Below are 19,153 nucleotides of genomic sequence, written 5' to 3'. Positions count from 1 at the left end.
CTTTGGGTGTTGAGAAAACATAGGGGTGGGGTTGCAGAGAGAGTGAAAAGCTAACCGTGCTGATGAGGTGTGCAAAGACTGTAGTATCGCCCTTCTTTATTCAATATATGGAAGGAGGAAAGAAATAGAAAATGGGGTAAAAAACAGAGATGCAAAGTCAGTCCCGGTGTCTCTATCGGGAACTTCCAATGAATGGCTTTCATTGAAGACTGATGGAGGCCGAGTCTTACACAGAATTAGAATATAAACATGGACATTTGGTGAGTCCTCATTATTTTATTCAATCATCAAAAAGTTGGTAGAGTCTGCTGTGAGTGTGAAGCACGCGGCCAGACTCTCAGGGCCGCAAAATGTCATAGAAGACTCACTGTCTTTAGGATGTTACAGAACGTAAGACAAAGTAAGAGGAAAATGCTTCACAGAAGTGTGTCAAGGGTCAAGGGTCACTGTAGTAGAATGATACTGGATATAAAGCAGAAACCCCTATATTTGGCTGTCAGAGCCAAGAGAAGAAAGGAGCTGGAGCTCTGCCTGGGGTCTTTAAGAACTGTGAGCTTGGTGCACTCAGATACTGGGAACCACAGAGAAGTCAGAGCCAGGTTGAGCCTCCTCTTCAGAAAAGCTTTTGTACGGTGTTGAGGGCTACGGCTTTTTGTAGTACATGTTGCAGGCAGTCACAGAAACCTTTCTTAGAAGGGGAATTCAGGTTTTAGAGTTGTATCTGGTGGAGCACCCTTTACCAGAAACTGGAAGAGGTAAGTAGAAGTTGGACCCAGAAGTGGGAGAAGCCGAAGATAGGGAAATCAGTGTGAAGACTCTGGAGATGGCTGCATGGGAGAAGGCGAGGTTCTGACCTTTGCACGGGCAGGTATTCAGTAAACGGTGTCTAAAGATGCCAGGGCCTGGGCTTGGGATACAGAGATCATATGTTAATGAGTTAATGTGTGAATATGTGGATACATACAGGTGTGCACAGGTGTACACTCGTGCACAGAAAGAGCTGATTCATTCTGTGTTTCCTATTGCACCTTGGTCTGTGTCCCACTCAGTTTTCTTGCTCCTCACAGAGCCTCCCCTGCTCGGCTCTGGACCCTAATAGAGCATGAGTTAGGCATGTTGTGTCCTCTTCTCTGATGCGGAAAATCCAAAAGGCTTTTTGTTTCCAGCCTAACCTCAAAAGCCAGCATTCGAGGTAACTGATCTCACCTGTGAGGTGGCGGTACTGGGAACTTGCTCTTGCTCCCAAACACTAAGTACAGGGTGTATGGCTTTGCCTAGACACACACAGCACGTCCAGGGTCATGCAGCTTGGAAGCAACACAGCTGTGTTCTGTTCTGCAATCAGACTTCTAAATTAACAGAGGCAGTGCTGATACCGAGGGAAAAGGAAAGGAACACTTACTGTGGCTTTTTATAAACTGCAAAGGAAAACAAAGAGAGCTGCAATGATTCACAGCACACATTGCAAGAAATAAGAGCTAATTAAATGTTTCTGAAAAAAAAAAAAGGCCAAATTCTTGGATTGGATATAGGGAGACACAAGGCTAGGCTGGACTTGTCTTTGAAGTTCTGATCTGCCAGCCTCCACCTCCTGGATGCTAGCATTACAGCCAAGTGCATGGTTTATCTGGTGCTGTGGATTGAACCCAGGACCATGTGCATGCTACGCAAGCATCTTACCAAATGAGCTACCTCCTAGCCCAAAGTTCCCTCAACTCTTATTAATACGGTGTTACTATTTGTAAAAGACTCATGAGACCAAATGCAATTTATTAGGAGCCACTGCGGGTCAGATGTGTTGAGTGAGAGCTTCAGACAGATGTTGTCACCGTAGGAGCTTGGCGTTGTTGAGCTCTTTCATAGACAGAGAACTCTGGACAAGAAGGATCGAGGTGACAGTCCTTCCAAGCCTACAGGGCCAGTATGTGGCATGTGAGGATACAAGTCCAGATCCCCGGGATTTCACAGGCTATGCGGCCTCCATTGCCTATTCAGCTTCTCTCTCCATCAGAACGTGAAGGACTGTGCTCCCAGACGTGGCTGGAAAGCCCCAGGCAAGTTCCTGCCATAGTGCCTCTAAGAGAATCTTAGACTGAAGGGAACCTTAGAAAAGACTAGCCTATCACCAGCCATAGACATGTCCAGGCCAGAGCTTGGGAGTCAGTCCACTCATCCAAATTTAATGTCTTCTTTCCCCACTACTTCACACTGTCTCAGAGGTTAGCTGCTTCCTAGAGAGGGCTGCTGCCCTTGTTTTCCTAATCATGAAAGTTTTATTCTTGCTGAGCCTGAAAGGGAGCTGCAGAATTAACACCTTCCCTTCAGCAATGGAAATACGTGGGCCGAGTCTCCCCGGATAATCTATATCAGCAGAACAAATAAGTGATTCAATGGCGGCAGAATGCGTCTATTTAAAATTAGTGCACAGAGCTCCCACCCAAATACTTAGCCCAAGAATAAACATGTCCCCCCCACCCCCCATTGTTGCACTCCTGCTGGAGCGAAATACACATCTCAGCATCTGAATCCTGAGTACAAGGGACATCTGCACAAGGAAGGCTCGGGCACACTGTTTGGGGGAGGAGCCTGTCCTGGAAACCGGATCTGAGCTTCCTACTGGTCTCTACTCAATGTGAATGTTCTTCCAAAGGAACAAGTGATGCATAGTCGTAATTATTTGAGTCTCAATGATCTTGAACAGAATTCTATTGTGTTTTCTATAAACCAAGAGCCTAAAGGGATTAAGAACAAAGCTCCACATTAAGGCAGGAAGCTTCAGCATAAAGGAAACCAGAATAGACCTCCTAGGTAAGCTATAATCATGTGGTTTCTCAGTTTTACATGGCTCCAGATCTCTAAAACTGCCCCAGTGGGTGACTAGAGGCAGTTGGGGTTAGGTGGATGCGGAGAGAACTGAGTGGGGAGACCTGATTCGAATAAGGATCCTCCTCTGGATATGTGACCAGAATATGGATTTGGAACAGTAAGAGTGGATGAGGCCAGAGTTGACCTGAAGCCTCAGGCCAAACCTTTGCCATCCATTATGGCCTCCACCATTCCCTTACTTGTAAGAGACAGCAGGGCTAACTATAACCACCTGACAGATCCATGAAGCAGGAAAAGTGACAACAATAAGACTGTGTGACAGTCCTCCCTGGCTTAGTCATTGATTCAAGAGAGAGTTTAAGCTTGGTGACATGGCAGAGCATGTTGGATTCTAGTGCAAAAGGCAAACCGAGTACGTGGAACAAAGAGATCAGGTAGCTTTCACCCCAGTTCACACTCTCTCACCTGATAAGAAAACAATAGTAAAATTAATAAAATAACACAGATCACAGGAAGAAGTATAACACATAAAAACAAAGGGAAGTGCTATTGGTAAGGTTAGTTAACAAAAATATTAACATAGCACCTTGTCTCTTGGGCTGATGGGAACTCCAATTCTGAGGCGGAAGCCACTAGAGGAAGTACTTCCCATGTGAGGCATGGACCCGAGAGTCCTTGGATCTGCAAACCATCATCTAGATGGATGCAAATGTGTTTCCAGATTTTTTCCTTTGAAGCTACTATGCCATGAAATGTTTACGGTGTTAGATTTATAGTGTTGTTCTTCTGAAGGAGAGCCTAGTTAAAGTCAACCACAACAGTCTCGTTCTAACAGAGTTACATACTAACAAAGACTTTGGAACCCATGGTGTTTTTTAAAATCAAAGATCTTTTTCAGTTGTACAAGGCTTGTAAGACTAAAACATCAGATATTTTTTTTTTCGTGGTAAATATCTCATCATTGACGTTTCTGCAGTGTCTGGGAATGGTGGTTAGAATCATACCATGCAACACACAACCTTTCCTAGATGATTTTTTTTAAAGTATGAGCAACAGGAGTGGGCTTACAATAGTATCCCCATTGCTTGTTCTGTTAAAATTCTACTTACAAAACAACCCTAAAGCAGCTTTTTACTTAGGCAAGAAGCTGATACTTGGTCAAACTAGCCAAGAACATCATTTCTGCAAGCTTCTCATTTTCTATTTTTGTTCTCCAGGAATCATGGTTCATAAAGACAAGCTAGATCTTGGCAAAGACAAGGCAAAGCTAAGCTTCAGTCCAATGGAGAAAGTGACAACACTTGGCCTGTGAAGGCCTGCATTTGTGAAAGGCGAATCACACACACACACACACACACACACACACACACACACACACAGAGACACACACACAGACACACACTGTAAAACAACAAAAAACCCAACGAACAAAAGAGAAAAGGAGCAGGTTGTAAATTATGAACTTTCTATGCACCTTCTTTTGTGTCTGTGTACATGCATGTGGATGTCTATATATATCTTTGTGCATGTGTGAGGGCACATGCAGTGGTATGTGCACTTTTGCACACATGAGCATATGTGCATGCATGCACGTGTGTGTTTGTATAGGTTAGAAGCCAACTTAGAGTATCATCCCTTGAGTGTTATCCATCTTGTGTTTTGAGGCAGAGGCTTTTATTGGCCTGGAGCTTGCCTAGTACATTAGGCTAGATGGTCATAGAGCCCCAGGGCTTCTCCTGTATCAGTCTTCCCATTGCTGGGACTACAAGAGCACACTACTATGCCCGCATATTTTTAGTGTAGGTTCTGGGGATTGAACTCAGGTCCTTAGGCTTGCATCCCAAGTGCTTTCTCAAGTGAGCCATCTCCCTAGTTCTTCATTTTCAGTAAAAGGAACTATTTTTTTCTTTAGGGACCTGGCAAAAAGAAGGGAGTTTCTTGAGCCCTCGGAGGTATTGAAGCAGAGTGTTATTCTTTGTGACATGGACATTGGTACCAGTGACTGTGTAGAAGCCTGGAAAATGAAACGACCAGTGAATGCAAACATGCACGGCAAGTGGCAACCTGCTCTACGTTCTGGGAGATAAAATCAAAACCAGAATATTGTGGTATGAAAATGGAACCAGAACAAAGACAGGTAGATAAGTAAAAACAATGACATCAATATTTATAACAAAATACCTAAAAGAGCCCGGCTCCTTTGTCCATGACAATTTTACAGTCCCAAGGAAACCCTTGAGAAAAGGTATATTGTGAAAGACCTTGCATTTATTCCTAACTGAACTTATTTTCTAGTGGTTAAGACTCATAGCTGACGAGCAGAACGTTTGATGCTGGCATTAGCTATGGTTTTATCTTGTTTAATTTTCTAGGCAAAGGCATAATGAGTTCATATTCTGGTTAAGTAATGTAAAACTATGGTGGATACATATGAGGTTTCCATTTTTCCTGAATATTCGCAATAATTCTTAGACTTGCTACCATGAAGCTCATGGAATTCTGGTAGGAATGCGCTTCCTGTTTTTTCAGCTCTCATGTCTGTGTTTTCTTTATCACCAGTCATATCAGACCCTCATCATGTTCCTTATGGGGGCAAAATTCTTTGCAACTATTTTCTGTGATTATACTCTTTTATCTGGAGTCAGGTTATGATATATCTAAAGCTCAGATCCACAAGTTGGGAGAACTGTTTGGGAAAGGTTGGGAGGCTTAGCCTTGATCGAGAAGGTCTGTCACTAGGGGTGGACATGAGGTTTTGAGGTTTCAAAAGACTCACGCTATTTTAAGTGTGTTCTCTCTACCTCCTGCTGTGGATCAACATGTGAGCTCTAAGCTGTTCCTACTGCCATGCCCTTGCTCCACCATCATGGACTCTAACCCTCTGGAAGCAAAAGCCCAGTTAAGCACTTTCTTTTATACGTTTCCTCAGTCATGGTGTTTTAGCACAGCAATAGTAAACTAACCAAGACACTGAGTGGTTGGATAGTCTTTCATTTCCACCCGGAGAAGTCACACGTGGGGCATATGGGTCTTCTGGGGCCGAATGTCTTCTCGAGAAAGCAAGGATAACAACACTTTACTCAGAGGCACTTCTGTAAAAGTCACGTGAGATGACCAGTCAGGACCCCTTCCTAAGCTCTAAGCCACATCTGTCTTTATGAAGGACAAAACATGATTTCCTTATTATTATGAGCTACGTATGCTGATAAAGATAACTATGGTAAATGGTAGTAGTTACTGTGTGGAGAGTGAGGAGCATGGGGAGGGGAAGTAAAGATAAAGTTCTGATGAATTAGGACATGGGGCTTTGACTGGTCTCTATTTCTAAGCTGACCTATTCTTTCTTCTGGCTTGACATCTCACATTGCATTTCCCAACCTTTCTTGTTTCTAGTACCGCCCTAGCCTCTAATGCAATCTTCTTCTCCCTCCCTTGCCATTCCCCCATCTGTCTCTGCACAGCAACCAGCACAATCACTTTTTAATGTAAACCATGCTGTGCTCCTTGCCTAGAAGCATTTGCTAATACTCGCTTTATAGCAAGGGCCCCTAGCTCATTTCCCACACACAAGTCCTCTCTACCCTGATCTTATGTAGTTTCCCCTTTCTCATCATACTTTTACTGGCCTGTCTATTATTATTTCTCAGATCCTGCCATGTGAAGCTGGTACCTCCGGACTCTACAGGAACTGTTGCTTCAGCCCCAAACACAGGCTCTTTTGAACAGCATTTTTTGGTCTCTTATTAAATATAATGTCTCTTAGAAGTTCTTTCTTGCTGTCTGAAGGGAATTCTTTATTCTTTTCCTGCATGTTATGGTTTAGATAGAAGTACCTTCCCCACAGGCTCACATATTGGTGGACTGGTGTTCTGTTGGTGGCAGGTGGTAATTTCATCAATGGATTCATTCATCAACGAGTTCTTTCATCATTGATGATGTTCATAGCTGAATTGGCTATTGATTGAGTCTAGTTGGAGAAGGAGGTCACTGAGCTTATGGCTTTGAAGAATTTTTTTATCCCTAGACATATATGCATATTCTCTCATTCTCTCTCTCTCTCTCTCTCCTCTCTCTCTCTTTCTCTCTGTCTCTGCCTTTCTTTCTCTGTTTCTCTCTGTGTGTATGCCTTTCTTTCTCTGCCTCTCTCCATGTGACTGTATCTCTTTGTCTCTGGTTTCTCTCTCTGTGTCTCTCTCTCTGTCTCTCTTTCTGTGAGACTGTCTCTGTCCACCCCCCACTGTGTGTGTGTGTGTGTGTGTGTGTGTGTGTGTGTGTGTGTCCATCTTTATCTCTCCTTTCTGGCTGCTATGAGGTGGCCAGTCTCCTGATAGACAGATCAATAGATGAATTGGCAGTAAGTATGAGATCCAGTGAAGAAAGCAAGAAAAGAAGAAAATAACTTTGTAGACTGGTAGCCCTGGGCAGGTTGGGGGTACAGTGAAGATCTTTAGGACATGCCTCAGAAAACATCATGTAAGGGAAAAGAAGCTTTGGCAACAGGAGGGAAAAAGAACTATGGAGCAAGTTCACCTACCTTACAGCATTCCTGTTCAGAAATAATCGACATAAAGCACCCATAAAAGTGCCTGGCATTGTAAGCATTACATAAAGCTTTGCTTTTATTACTTTTAATATTATTGTCCCAGGGACTGTGGGCTCCAGAAGAGCAGCTTTTACTGTCTAGTCAACTGGCAGAAGGCTGAAGAATGTCTGAGAGTTTAAGTCAGCAAGTGGTCAGGACCCTCCATTCCTCAAACTGCGGCCAGTAACCAATGGCAACCAATTACTGGATGTACTGACCCTCTTCACAGCAGCCCTGTCACAGCTATCTCATCAGCACCTATGCCAGACCTTCCCCTAAGACTCGGACAGTGTCTAAGGCTCCAAAGACAGGCAAAGAGAAGCTGCTTCTTGCTCTTGTGAGAGCAGCGGAGGATGTCTCAACTCTGCAGGGTGGATTTCAAAGACTGTTTCTAAAAATGGCTCTTAATGGGTTTTTCTCGACACCAACTATCCCTCCTCCTGTTTCATCAAGCAGCAGCTGTGTTGCTATTTGCTGTCCTTGTGACCTCAAATGGTTTTTACCAGTCAATACAAATAACTATGGACTAGAAGAGATCAAAAATAAAATGGAAGAGATAAGAAAGGAGAGTCTGATGTAAGGGCTCAGCTTTCTGCCAGGAGTTTGTGGATTGGCTTTTAGGTCATATTACTGCAGAGAAAAATGGAAATACAGAAAGAAGGGGTAGCTGGGAACTTGTTCATTCGTAAGAATGGACACAAGAGTGGTAGCAAGAGCTGGGTCAGCTGGTGTTTCCGGCTGAAGCATATGGTGATGGTGAATATTAATGTATTTGTATGGGAATGGAGACTGCGAAGTACTTCTGTGTAGGTCAGTGAAGGCGTGGTTCCAGGCAGTGTTTTAGGATGGCAGAAAAAAAACGCTAGCTTTTTTCTTTTCTTTTCTTTTTTTTTTTTTTTAAAGGATAGGGCATGAATTTGATCCCCATCACTGATACAAAATTTCAAGCAGATAAACCACATCTGTAACTCCAGTGCTAGTGTAGAGAGAGACAGATTCTGTCTCTAGATTCCCTGTCCAATTGGTCTGCCTGAATTAATGAACTCAATGAGGGACCTCGCCTCAAAAAACCAGGTGTACTGTTCCTGAGGAGGGCACCCGGTGTCACACACATGCGCAGATATCTCCCTCACACGTATGCATATGCATGAGTACACACACACACACACACACACACACACACACACACACACACACACACACACACTGTTTGAAGGAGAAAAAGAGACCACTGTAGCTTGTGCTCCCATCCACTGCTCACACCCTAGGCAAAATGAACCCAGCATGGAACAATCCCAAAATTCTCATGCAGTTTGAGTGTTAGCAAGGTTAATTTGGGCCAGATGAGCCATAGTTGTCTGAATTTGAGGCAATATTTTGGTTTTTATGTCTCTAAATTGTCATCAAAACATTCTCTTATCTGCTGTCTTACTACTATAATCTCCGGAGACTGGAAATGTTATAGTAAGGATAAAATAGAGATCCACCCAATTTTGGCTGTTTAAAAATTTTTGAGGGCTGGAGAGATGGCTCAGCCATTAAAGGCAAGGCTCACAATAAAAAATATAAAGAAATCTTGAAGTTCTTTTTAAAATGCTGCTGATCATGTGCCAAAATGTTGGGACCAAAGTTCTGAGATTACTGGTGGTGGCACCATCTTCAATACCAGACTCAATTTCTAGAACATCTATTTGAATGACATGCAAATTTACTTCTAGGGAGATTTTTACCCAAGGTTCTTTTAGACAAATGTCTAGTTTATGCAGACTTCGGCTTCCCAAAGTACAGAGATTATCAGTGAGTGATCTCACCTACCCTGCTCCTTCCCTGACTCAATCCTCTTCCAGGATTGGCCAAGAGAATGGATGTGACGGGTGAGCATTCCCTCTGCTTCTGGACTGGATGCTCTACACAGGCAGAGACCAGGGCTTGGACCTTTCTGTGCCTGTGGTACACAGCGAGCTTGCACTGCGTTAGAAATGTTAGGGACGTGGGTTAACTGAGGCTTAATTGAAGGGTTATAATGCAATTTAGATATGTTGTTTCATTTAATCATTAGAGCAACCCATGAAGAGGGTGTGTTTTACTGTCATTCCCATCACAGATGAGGAAGCAGGCTCAAATAAAAGCTTTCCAAAGACCTTGAATTTAGTAAACAGCAGAGCTTGGATTAGAATTATTTCAGTCCATTTTTCAACCCAAGTCTTGGTATGAAAATCTTTATAAAGTTTTATTTTGGATCCAACATATAGGGAGTCATACATAATAATGGATTTCTTACTAAATTTGGTCCCCAGGTAACACAAGGCATAATGTTGTAAGAGACTCTGTCTCTGTCTCTGTTTGTCTGTCTCTTTTTTTCTCTCTCTCCCTCTCCCTCCCCCCCCTGTGTGTGTGTGTGTGTGTGTGTGTGTGTGTGTGTGTGTGTGTATGTGTGTGCCCTCAGGCATCCCTCTTCTTATGAAGACAGCAACATTCAGTGCTGGGAGCTCCACTACGACGGCCATATATAACCCTAATCACCTCCCAGTGTCCCTACCTCTGAATATCATATGGAATATAATAACTATCTACTCTCTAAATAGAATAAGAACTAAAGTTCATCATATGAATCCTAGAGGACTGTATTAAACCACATTGGAAAGCGTGGGATTTTCTGATCTCAAGTTCTCTAGATTTTAGGGTATGTGCTCTGCTGTCAATATCTACTTACAGATAATGCTTCCTGATGAGTCAAACGTAGCTAATTCTAGCTGACTGTTTTCTTTCTCTTCTAAGTCCTAGAGCCTATTGTTACTTACAGCAGGTCTAAATTTAATATCTTTGTATCAGCCCAGGTAAGGAAAAGTAATGCCATCTTAAAGATGGTTTTCTTTAGTTGAAGTGTACCTGGACTAGCTTCAGAGCAGAAAATTCTCTAAAGATATGTATCCCCCTCCCCTCAATGCATATGGCTAGAACCAAGATTGCTGTTAGACTAAAATTTCTCCAATTCCCATTGGCAGATCCAAAATGAATTTATATTGTCAGATCAAGGTTTTCAATTTTTTTCCAGAAAAGCTGAAAGAGAGCAGTTGGCATATTATTTATCTTCATCCTAGTTGTTTCTGACCTGTTTGCATAGAAGAATTATGATCTAAGTAAGGTTTATTGAGTGTATGCTACGACAGGCTATGCATGGCTAAGAAAATAATCTTGGATCTAAATATAACACAAATTATGGAGACAGGCCTGTAACTCCTAAGTGAACACGTAGACTAAATTGGAAAAGAGACAGTGCCACCTACATTCGCTAAATGTCCAAAGAATGTAGTGGATGACCAAAAAGCTTCCGTGTGGCACTAATAAGGAAAAAGGTGTGGCAGAGGTGCTGCTGTCTCCTGAGGTGTGCAGGAGATCTTGACAAGAGGCCTGATGGAAACAGTCCTTCCATCTTTATGCACCATAAAAGCAACTACAATAAACAAGAAAACAAATAGGCGCAAAGGCCATATCTGAGTGCTGGAGACACTAACTCTGCTTGCCAAATTAGAGATTTTGTAATTTGATGGTTTTGATGTGAACTGTCCTCCATGGGCTCATGTATTTGGACACTTGACCGCCAGCTGGTGATGTTTGGGAAGACTGTGGCGTGCTAAGAGGTGGGGCCTCAGTGGAGGAAGTGGGTAGGAGTGGGTAAGGCTTGAGCTTTTATAGTCAGGCCCCATTTCCTGTTTTCTCCTGCTTGCTGAATATGGCTGCAATGTGACTCGTGGTCCCCTGCGTTGTTTCCTGTCCTTTTCTCGACATGATGGACTACACCCCCTTGAACTGTAAGATAAAACAAACCCCTTTTCTGGCAAGCTGCTTCTTGACAGGTATTTTATCAGAGCAGTGAGAAAAGCAAGTGATACAGTAATGTTGCACAGTTCTCTTAAATCAAAACCCACCACAGGCTACTCTGTTCCTATGCATTCCATCACAACAATCAATGTCCAGCCTCTTAGGGTTTGTTTGTTTGCTTTTGTTTTTCAAGACAGGTTTCTTTATATAGCCTTGGATTCAATCTATAAACTAGGCTGGCCTCTAACTCGTAGAGATCTACTCGCCTCTGTCTCCCCGGCCTCTGATGGTTTTATTTAAACAGCTTCCACACCATCACCTTCATCTGCCAACTCGGAGAGATCCATTCACCCCAGCCCCCAAAACACTGCCACTCTTTCATGCCCTATACAGATGCCCCTCTCATTACACTGGCTCAGCAAACTGAAATCGCCTACAGGTCCTCCCTGGCCCTCACCTGCACCTGCCTTATACTGTGAGCTCCTCACAGGCAGAAGAAATGCTATATTTACCATGACTTATCCATTGCTTAAAGTGGACTAGGTGCTCATGAAATATCTACTGATGAATTTAATATGTAAACAATGAGTTTGGGTAGCATCACTCATATTTAAAGGGTGCATAGAAGGACACTTAGTGATATTTAAAGCTCCCTCCAACTTCAGGATTCCCTGATTTGAACCAAGCCAGTAGAAGTAATAACAACCAGTCAGTGGCCATGTAAGGGGACAGGAACGGGTTAGTTATTCCCATGGGAAGACCACAGCTCATCAGGCTGCGTACTGTAAGTCCAAAGTAAGAGGGATCTTATCCTCTAGAAGTCTAGTGTACACAACGGGTGCGGGTGTGGGCCCTAAAACCAAATAGTCTGGTTTTAAGCACCACTGTGCCATACTGAACAGAGAGAGCATGGAGCAGCTGGTAATCCACTTCCTGCCTTTCTTTCCTCATCTGTAATATAAGAAGAATTAAGAAAGAAGAAGAAGGATAACAATGTTTCCTTCAAAGGGTTGAGACACTGCAATAAATGAGTTAGTACCTATGTAAACCGCTTAGAAGAATTCTGCATGCAGTGCATTTCCTTAAAGTGTTAGCTGCTGCCACAGTTGTCTGGATCCCCTCCATAACAATACTAAAGGAAATAGGCGTAACAGGAGTTGGAATCCTTGGTGGTTGTCTTAAAACCACAGGGAGAGGGAATAGGGACGATGAACTGAGTTGGGGTTTCTGGTGCCCTACAGTTTAGACCTGGCAGTTTCAGTGAGGAAGTCACTCAAGAGCCCACAAGGACAAGAAGGGAATCCTTCTGTTTTGCAAAAGGGCTCAATAGAGCCTGTTTCCTTTTCCTCCAGAATTCTACACCGTAGAGCCTGTGTTTCAAGACAAATCATGAGGATGCACTGTAGTTCACAAACAAAAACACCACATAAGATTAAAAAAAAACTCTAGTTGCCAACTAGTCAGCTATATACCTGTTTGTCCCCTATTTCCAGTCATTGTAAAAGTGAACGCGCCTTTGGTTCTCTCTTATTCAAATCCTTCAAAAGCTGATGATCTTTCTATCAAAAAATCCTGCTCCTCAAATGACTGGGTATATTTCCCTCTTTTCTGTGTCCTTTGGTAAGAACTGTGTTTTAACCAGGCTGCCTGGCAACCCTTTGGGTACGAAATGAATGCGAGCTTTTAACCGCTGACCTCGGCACCTCCACTTGTAGGATTTTCATCACACAATCATAGAGCATCTTTTGTGCTGTGCCTCAGAAAGGCAGTAGAACGCCACCCCCAAAGGACTTCCAAATGTACTTTCTCCACATCAAAGTGAAGGGATTGTAAGTGAGCTGTAATCCATGTCTGCAAACAAAAGTGCTCACATCAGCATCCTGCCATGGCCAGCAAATCAAAAGGCTACTTTCCCACCCTTGCTGTAAGACGGGCATTTAGAAACCAGAGCGCAGATAAGAAAAGAAATCTTTGGTAGAAGTGCCACAAATGCTAAGTCAAATAAAACCAATAAAGTCTTAAACCTCAGAGTCTACAAAGGCCAAGGGCAATCCAGAGAAACTGAAATAGGGAAACCAGAGATGGGCTTGAAAACATGTGCAAAGATATTTCAAATCTAGCCAAGACTTACAACCTTTTACAATGCCAGTTGGCTTGGGCTGGAGACAGAGAGCACACATTTCTGTAAAGGATTTGTCATCCATGCAGTTGTTTATGTAGTCGAGATATTGCTGTTTACAACTGCTTTTAAAGCTGGCAGCAGAAGGTAGTTAATTATAAAAGTTTAAAGAGAGCTGACTACTACAGTAAGATTTCCACTCATATGTTACAGATGCCTCAACTTCTAACATTAACATGGACATTTATCTACTCAATTCTAGAGATGTTGCCTCAATAGAATCTGCTATCTAAAAGTTTAAAAAAAAAATATATATATATGGCAGTAAGGTATTCTGAATAGAGTAAATGAAGTTCCCAATGTACTTCTGTTTCAAAACAGACATTTTCAGATGTGGACCTCCAAACCATTTGCCAGACTTGCATATTTTAAACAGTAACAGTCATAGCTATAGGTCTACTCAACATTGTGCATTTTACTTTGGGCAATGCATTCTGAAGTCTTCATAAAGAACACACAAATGCTCATTTAACACATGGTCTATGTTCTCTAGAGAATGCGTCACCTATTTATAGCCACATGCTTATGGAAAAAAAAAACACTTTGCAAATCAGCTTCAGGTTCCAGGAACAGTAAATCTCTGTCCAAAGCATCTGGCAACTGTTTCAAACTTGTTCCGTTTTCAGGTATTTGGAAGTGACACTGTTCCTGTTATGGTGTCCTTGAACACCCAACCTCCATGTCTGATGTCTTGGAGCAGTGGTTCCCATCTTTCTTAACTCTGCAACCCTTTAATTCAGTTCCTCATACTGTGGTGATCCCCAACCATAAAATTATTTTGTTGCTACTTTGTAACTAACTTTGTTAGTGTTGTAGAATGCCTTAGAGTTTCCATTCCTGCTCTGAAACCCTCTGCCTCCCCTACCTGTCAGAACAGGAACAGAAGCTCTGTGGCATCACAAGTAGGAGATGGGGACTCAAGGATGGGAGGTACTGGCTGAAGCTGGACCTTTTGCCTCCAGTCCACTCCCTAGACATCCAATGTGAGACTTGTCCCCATCCCCCTGGGCGTGTCAATACGGATGCACTGAAGAAGGACTTTTTTGGTGAAAATAGGAATGAAGAAAAATGGGAGTTCAGGGAACCCAGCAGAAGTGACTCTGAATCAGTCACTCAGTTTGTAGTTGTCTTGGCAGCAACAATAAATTCTGAACTTCTAAAGTGAGACACTTGTGTCTCTTTCTTGAACTGTCAGACTACAGAGACAAAGGATTCCAAGGACCTGGAATTTTCTAAGAGGACTCATTCTTCAGAAGAAAAAAGATTGAGGTCCTAGTGCCAGCCAGAAAAGGAGCTTGCCTTCCAGGAAGAGATTTCACCCAGTGCTGACCACTTTCAGGGCAGACCAAGGACCTGGAGACAGTAGTGTGTTTCATGATAGGCCAGTGATAGACAGGACCATGCCTTGACCAGAACTGCAAAAAAAACAACAAAAAACCAACCAACAAACTAAAAACAAAACAAAACAGATGACCTGTCTAATAGTATATTGTGTAAAAGGAGGGGAAAAAAATCACTGCTGGTGTTAGGTCAAAGAGAGAGGTTGGTGCATTCTGGGAAATAACAAAAACTGTTGAAAGACTGAAAATCTTGGACAATAAGGATCAAATAGTAGGTATATTGCTTCTGCAAAAGGCCATAGTCAATGAAAGGAGTCAAGGAGAATGCTGGCTTGTTAAATTACCATATTAGTGTTAATACAGTTGAGGGGAAAGGACTATGGCTCAAGAATACTCAAGAGCAAATAGTTATTGAGTGTCAAGTCAGGCAGAGTGAACTTCATCTGCTAGGTCAGTCTCTGTCTTCAAGATAAACAGGATCTATGGTGGAAAAGAAACTAGTCAGCCACTGTGGTAGTATGCCCAATGCTAAAAGGAAACAGGGATAAGGCAAATGCCAAGAGTCTCACGTTTAGATTGAGGAGTGGATCAGGAGAAGCCAATGAGACCCATCACCAAGATAGCATGGCCAGGGCATGACAGAGCTGGATCCAGAAGGCAGTGATTACACAACAGCAGTAGAGCCCAGCCCACTCAGTAAGAAGCTCATCTCTCAGACAACCCCAGTTCTCTTTTATCCTCCAGTTTCAATCCTTTCCTGACCTGCCCAAAATAGAACACACTGTACAATGGATGCATAGCAAAAACTGAAAGTTGGGTTCCTGTTTAACCTCATCACAATTGCCCCATCTGGCCGAGAAATCCTGAAGCCTTCTCTGGAAACATCAAATGCTGGAGGTCACCAGAGGGAAGAGAAGAGCATGTGAGCAGCGCCCTGGAAGATTGCTTCTTCATTGCAGAAAAGGGATGCAACCGGCTGGCTCTTGGCAGTATCCCAGAAAGCCTCCTCACCTCTAGCCAGTTCAGGCATCTTCAGAGATGCACGGCGTTATAAAAATGTCAGGCAGTGTACATTTATGTATTACATTACAGTTTTGTTAGTTGGGATGACAAATCACTCAGACAATTTACATAGGGGGCAAGAATGATTTTAGGGGACCAAACCCCAGGACTAGAAATATTGTTTTTTTTTAATAACAACTCACAAAGCAATTAGTGCTGGTTGCTAATGTACCCATGCATCTAAGGCAATTGCTATAATAATCGAGGCTTGTAATAGTAATATGTTACTTTGCTCACCAGAATCCATCTCTCTTCCCTCTTATGACTTGCACAGGTTTATCGTCTATTCTAAGACAGTTGGTGTGGGTGAGCCTACCTTAAACCTTATCTTCAGTTCTGGGTGGAGGCTTCAAGGCTCCAGTTGGCTTATGTTACTGGTATTTTGCGTTGGAAATGGGAAGAGAACCGAAGCGGAGTCTGAAGGGGCCTACTCAGACTCCCAGGGTGGAAACCAGAGCAACTGCGTGCCACTGCGGGCGTCTGCTTCTCCACCACGCCTCCCTCGCCCGCAGCCCTTCCTCTGGTTTTTGTTTTGGTAAAGGAACTTTTTGTTTGCTTAAAGCTGGTTGCACCCTCTAGCACTACTGGAAGCAGTCTAAACTGATGTAAATACCTTAAATGCTTGGGTATTTGGTATAGAGAGTATACAGAGAACTCAAGGCCTCTTTGGAAGGCAGGCAGTCAGTGTGAAGACTGAGAAAAAAGACATTTTTCTTTGTTTCTATTAATGCTGCAGGAAACAATACTTTGCACTACACCCTCTTTTCCCCATTGATTAACTTATTTATTCACTTTACATTCTGATCACAGTCCCCCCTGGCCCCACCCCTTAAAGTCACAGTTTCCATAGAGGTTGCTATGGTCACTTGAAGTTCACCATCCAGAATCAGAGAAGCTGTTAACATTTTTGAGAACTTCGTAGATGGGAATTATTACATTCTGTTTGCAGTAATTGCTTAGCAAGCATTTCTTACAATTTACAATATACTTCAATATACAATATACTTCAAATATAGTGGTTTTGAAAATTTTCACATAATCGGCTGAAGATCTATCAATCATTCACTTCAGGCTGAAGAAAGTTGAGCCTCCTAGTTAAAGGTGATGGGGGGAACGGGGACTGCCTTCAGGTTTCTGTTTCCCACAATCCTCTGAACCAAAGATACAAATTACTCCCAGAAGAGGGTATATTTCTCCATTAATATGCAGGTGGGCTGTAAAGGGCCAAGTATGAGAGACCTGAATTTGGTCACCTTGGTCAACACCCCTTTTTTCACATTCTGATAGAGGTCGGGTTTGAATTCAGAACTCTGGTGCTCTTCCCAGGGCTGTAAGTTCTAAAAAAGCTAGACCTCTCTGTCTTCTGGATTCGTGTTTCCCCAAATAATCAGCATAACCTTGGCTGACATTTATTATCTCATCCCCGAGTCTGAGCTAAGAACTCTACCTCCATTTTCCTTTTAAATCTTGCAACATTCCTAAGAAATTTCTAACAGATAACTTTAATTCACGGAGGTCAAATGAACTGTCCTGAAGATCTGCTGGAAATCTGACTCTAGCAGGGGGACCATCGGGGACGCTCACTGGATCTGCACTGGTTTTGTTGAAGAAATTAGGTCCGCACAACAGATCGCCTCCCTCTATGTCAGAAGGCGGACGAAAAGGCCAAAACAAACAGAGCAATCTCCACGAGTTAAAACCTGAAGGGCCCTAGAAGGACGCCATAGGCTTCCCCCGAAGCCCAGGGGGCGGGGCGTCCTTCCCAGCTAACCACAGGACCCGTAGTCCTAGCCTTCCCGACCCGAACCATTACCTTGTTGAGATGGGGGTTCCTGGTGACATCGTATCCGCGTTTCTTCAGGGGTATGGGGCGAGGCGGGCCGGACTTGGAGTGGCAACCCTGGGAGGGCGCGGAGGGTGCTTGGCGCCGAAGGGTGCCGCAGGCTACGCGAGGGAAGGAGGCCAGCCGAGAGCCAGTGCCCAGCGCGGCGCCCATGGTCCTGGCACAGACCTGGAACCAGGGCGAGACCAAGGTCAGGGGTGCCCTCTAGCCAAGCCAGGTCCTGCGCGCCAGCAGGACGCCGGACCTGAGTCGAGACGCGTCTTCTTGGAGAGGCTGGGGGGCTCTAGGCGTTAGCCTCCGCCCCTAGTCCGAGGCCACCTGCTTGGTTGCGATGCTCTAAGCCTCACCCCGCACCCAGCAAAGCGTTAGCAAGCCCAGAAAACAGATCCCTTGCGGATGGCAGCCCGTGCCTTCCCGCCCCCATACAGAAGAAAGGGCGACTGTGCTCTGGGGGGTCCCCGCACCCTCAACACATGTGGTTTCTCCTCTTTCTTCTCACCTGCCTAGCTGGAGAGGCTGAAGTCTATGAAAGCAGGTGGGGTGAGAGGCTACTGTCCCGTCACTTACTAGTGAAAGGCTGCACCGCAGAGGCTGCACGGCGGCGCAGGCAGCATGCCATTTCCTAGGACTGAGGCATTCAGTAAAAGGGGTCCCCAAACCTTTCCTCGGGGGATCCAGACTCCCCTTGAGGATATGCCTGGGGGGGGGGCTCTTCATAACAAGATAAGATGAAGCTTAGTTTCCTCCCACCTCAGGGCTTCTGTGCCTTAGCACCCTGGCATTCTCCATCCAGAGAGGACTGAATGACACGGAGGGGAAAGTGCTTAAAGACCAGTGTGCCCTATTCAGCTTCCACCCTTTGAGCAAGGCCCTGGGCAAGGAAGCAGTCCAGTATGGTAACCATTAGCCATACGTGGCTGTGATGTTTCAATAAATTACTCTAAATAAAATACGATATTAAATCCATTTCCTCAGTCACTGTAAGCACTTTTTTTTGGGGGGGGGGGGGCAGTTGAGAGTGTGTGTGAATGTACATAGGTACAAAACATTTCCAGCGTTGTAGAAAGTTCTCTTCTATTGATATGAGTCCCCAAGTTCCTAAGTGGGCTTCTAGGAACCCCATGTAGCTGGCCGTGGATATTAGGGTCGCACCTACACCTTGATGATGTCCACGATCTTTGAATTTTAAGTATGTACTTTCCCCATACAACATTCAAGAGATGCCTTCTAAAGGAGTTATATCTCATTTTGCATGGGATAACACCTAAGTCCTCAGGAGGCCTGTTGCTTCAGCACAGCCTGGCTCCCTCCTGCCAACTCTTCATGCGCAGCCTCCTTCACTCTGTGCTGTCCCAGAGGTCTCCTCTCCCTTCCTCCTCTCTGTTCCTCCACCTTACTCAGTTCCCTGCCTCCACCTCAGCGCTCTTGCGCCTGCTATTGCTTTTACATGGAATGTTGTGCTCCGGTCTTCCAAACATCTGCCACGTCTCATCTTTCAG

The 19,153-nt window shown here is 44.0% G+C and overlaps 1 protein-coding gene and 1 long non-coding RNA gene across 4 annotated transcripts in view; one reads left to right on the top strand and one right to left on the bottom strand.

The window, feature by feature from the left end:
- ME3 (malic enzyme 3) overlaps window positions 1-18,201 on the bottom strand; it is a 172,020-nt gene extending 153,819 nt beyond the window's left edge. The window contains exons 1-2 of one of the 3 annotated variants that reach the window (XM_084773388.1): window positions 18,154-18,201; window positions 17,625-17,822 (exon numbers count right to left, since the gene is read on the bottom strand). In XM_084773388.1, the coding sequence (XP_084629514.1) occupies window positions 17,625-17,807 (183 nt within the window). In that variant the 5' untranslated portion in view covers window positions 17,808-17,822; window positions 18,154-18,201. Of the gene's footprint in view, window positions 1-16,127; window positions 16,147-17,624; window positions 18,071-18,153 lie in introns of those variants that run through there. The other 2 variants (XM_084773387.1, XM_084773389.1) reach the window with 2 other exon arrangements.
- On the top strand, window positions 17,739-18,609 carry LOC311592683. Its single transcript, XR_014777485.1, has 2 exons — window positions 17,739-17,844; window positions 18,410-18,609. It is a non-coding gene; the product is annotated as an uncharacterized lncRNA (long non-coding RNA).
- The last annotated feature ends 544 nt before the right edge of the window (window positions 18,610-19,153 follow it).

The sequence above is a fragment of the Acomys minous genome (genome assembly GCF_964271855.1).
Source record: "Acomys minous genome assembly, chromosome: 2".
NCBI classification, from domain to species: domain Eukaryota; kingdom Metazoa; phylum Chordata; class Mammalia; order Rodentia; family Muridae; genus Acomys; species Acomys minous.
The sequence above is the reverse complement of the archived record's forward strand: the minus strand, read 5'-3'. Positions and strand labels throughout refer to the sequence as shown.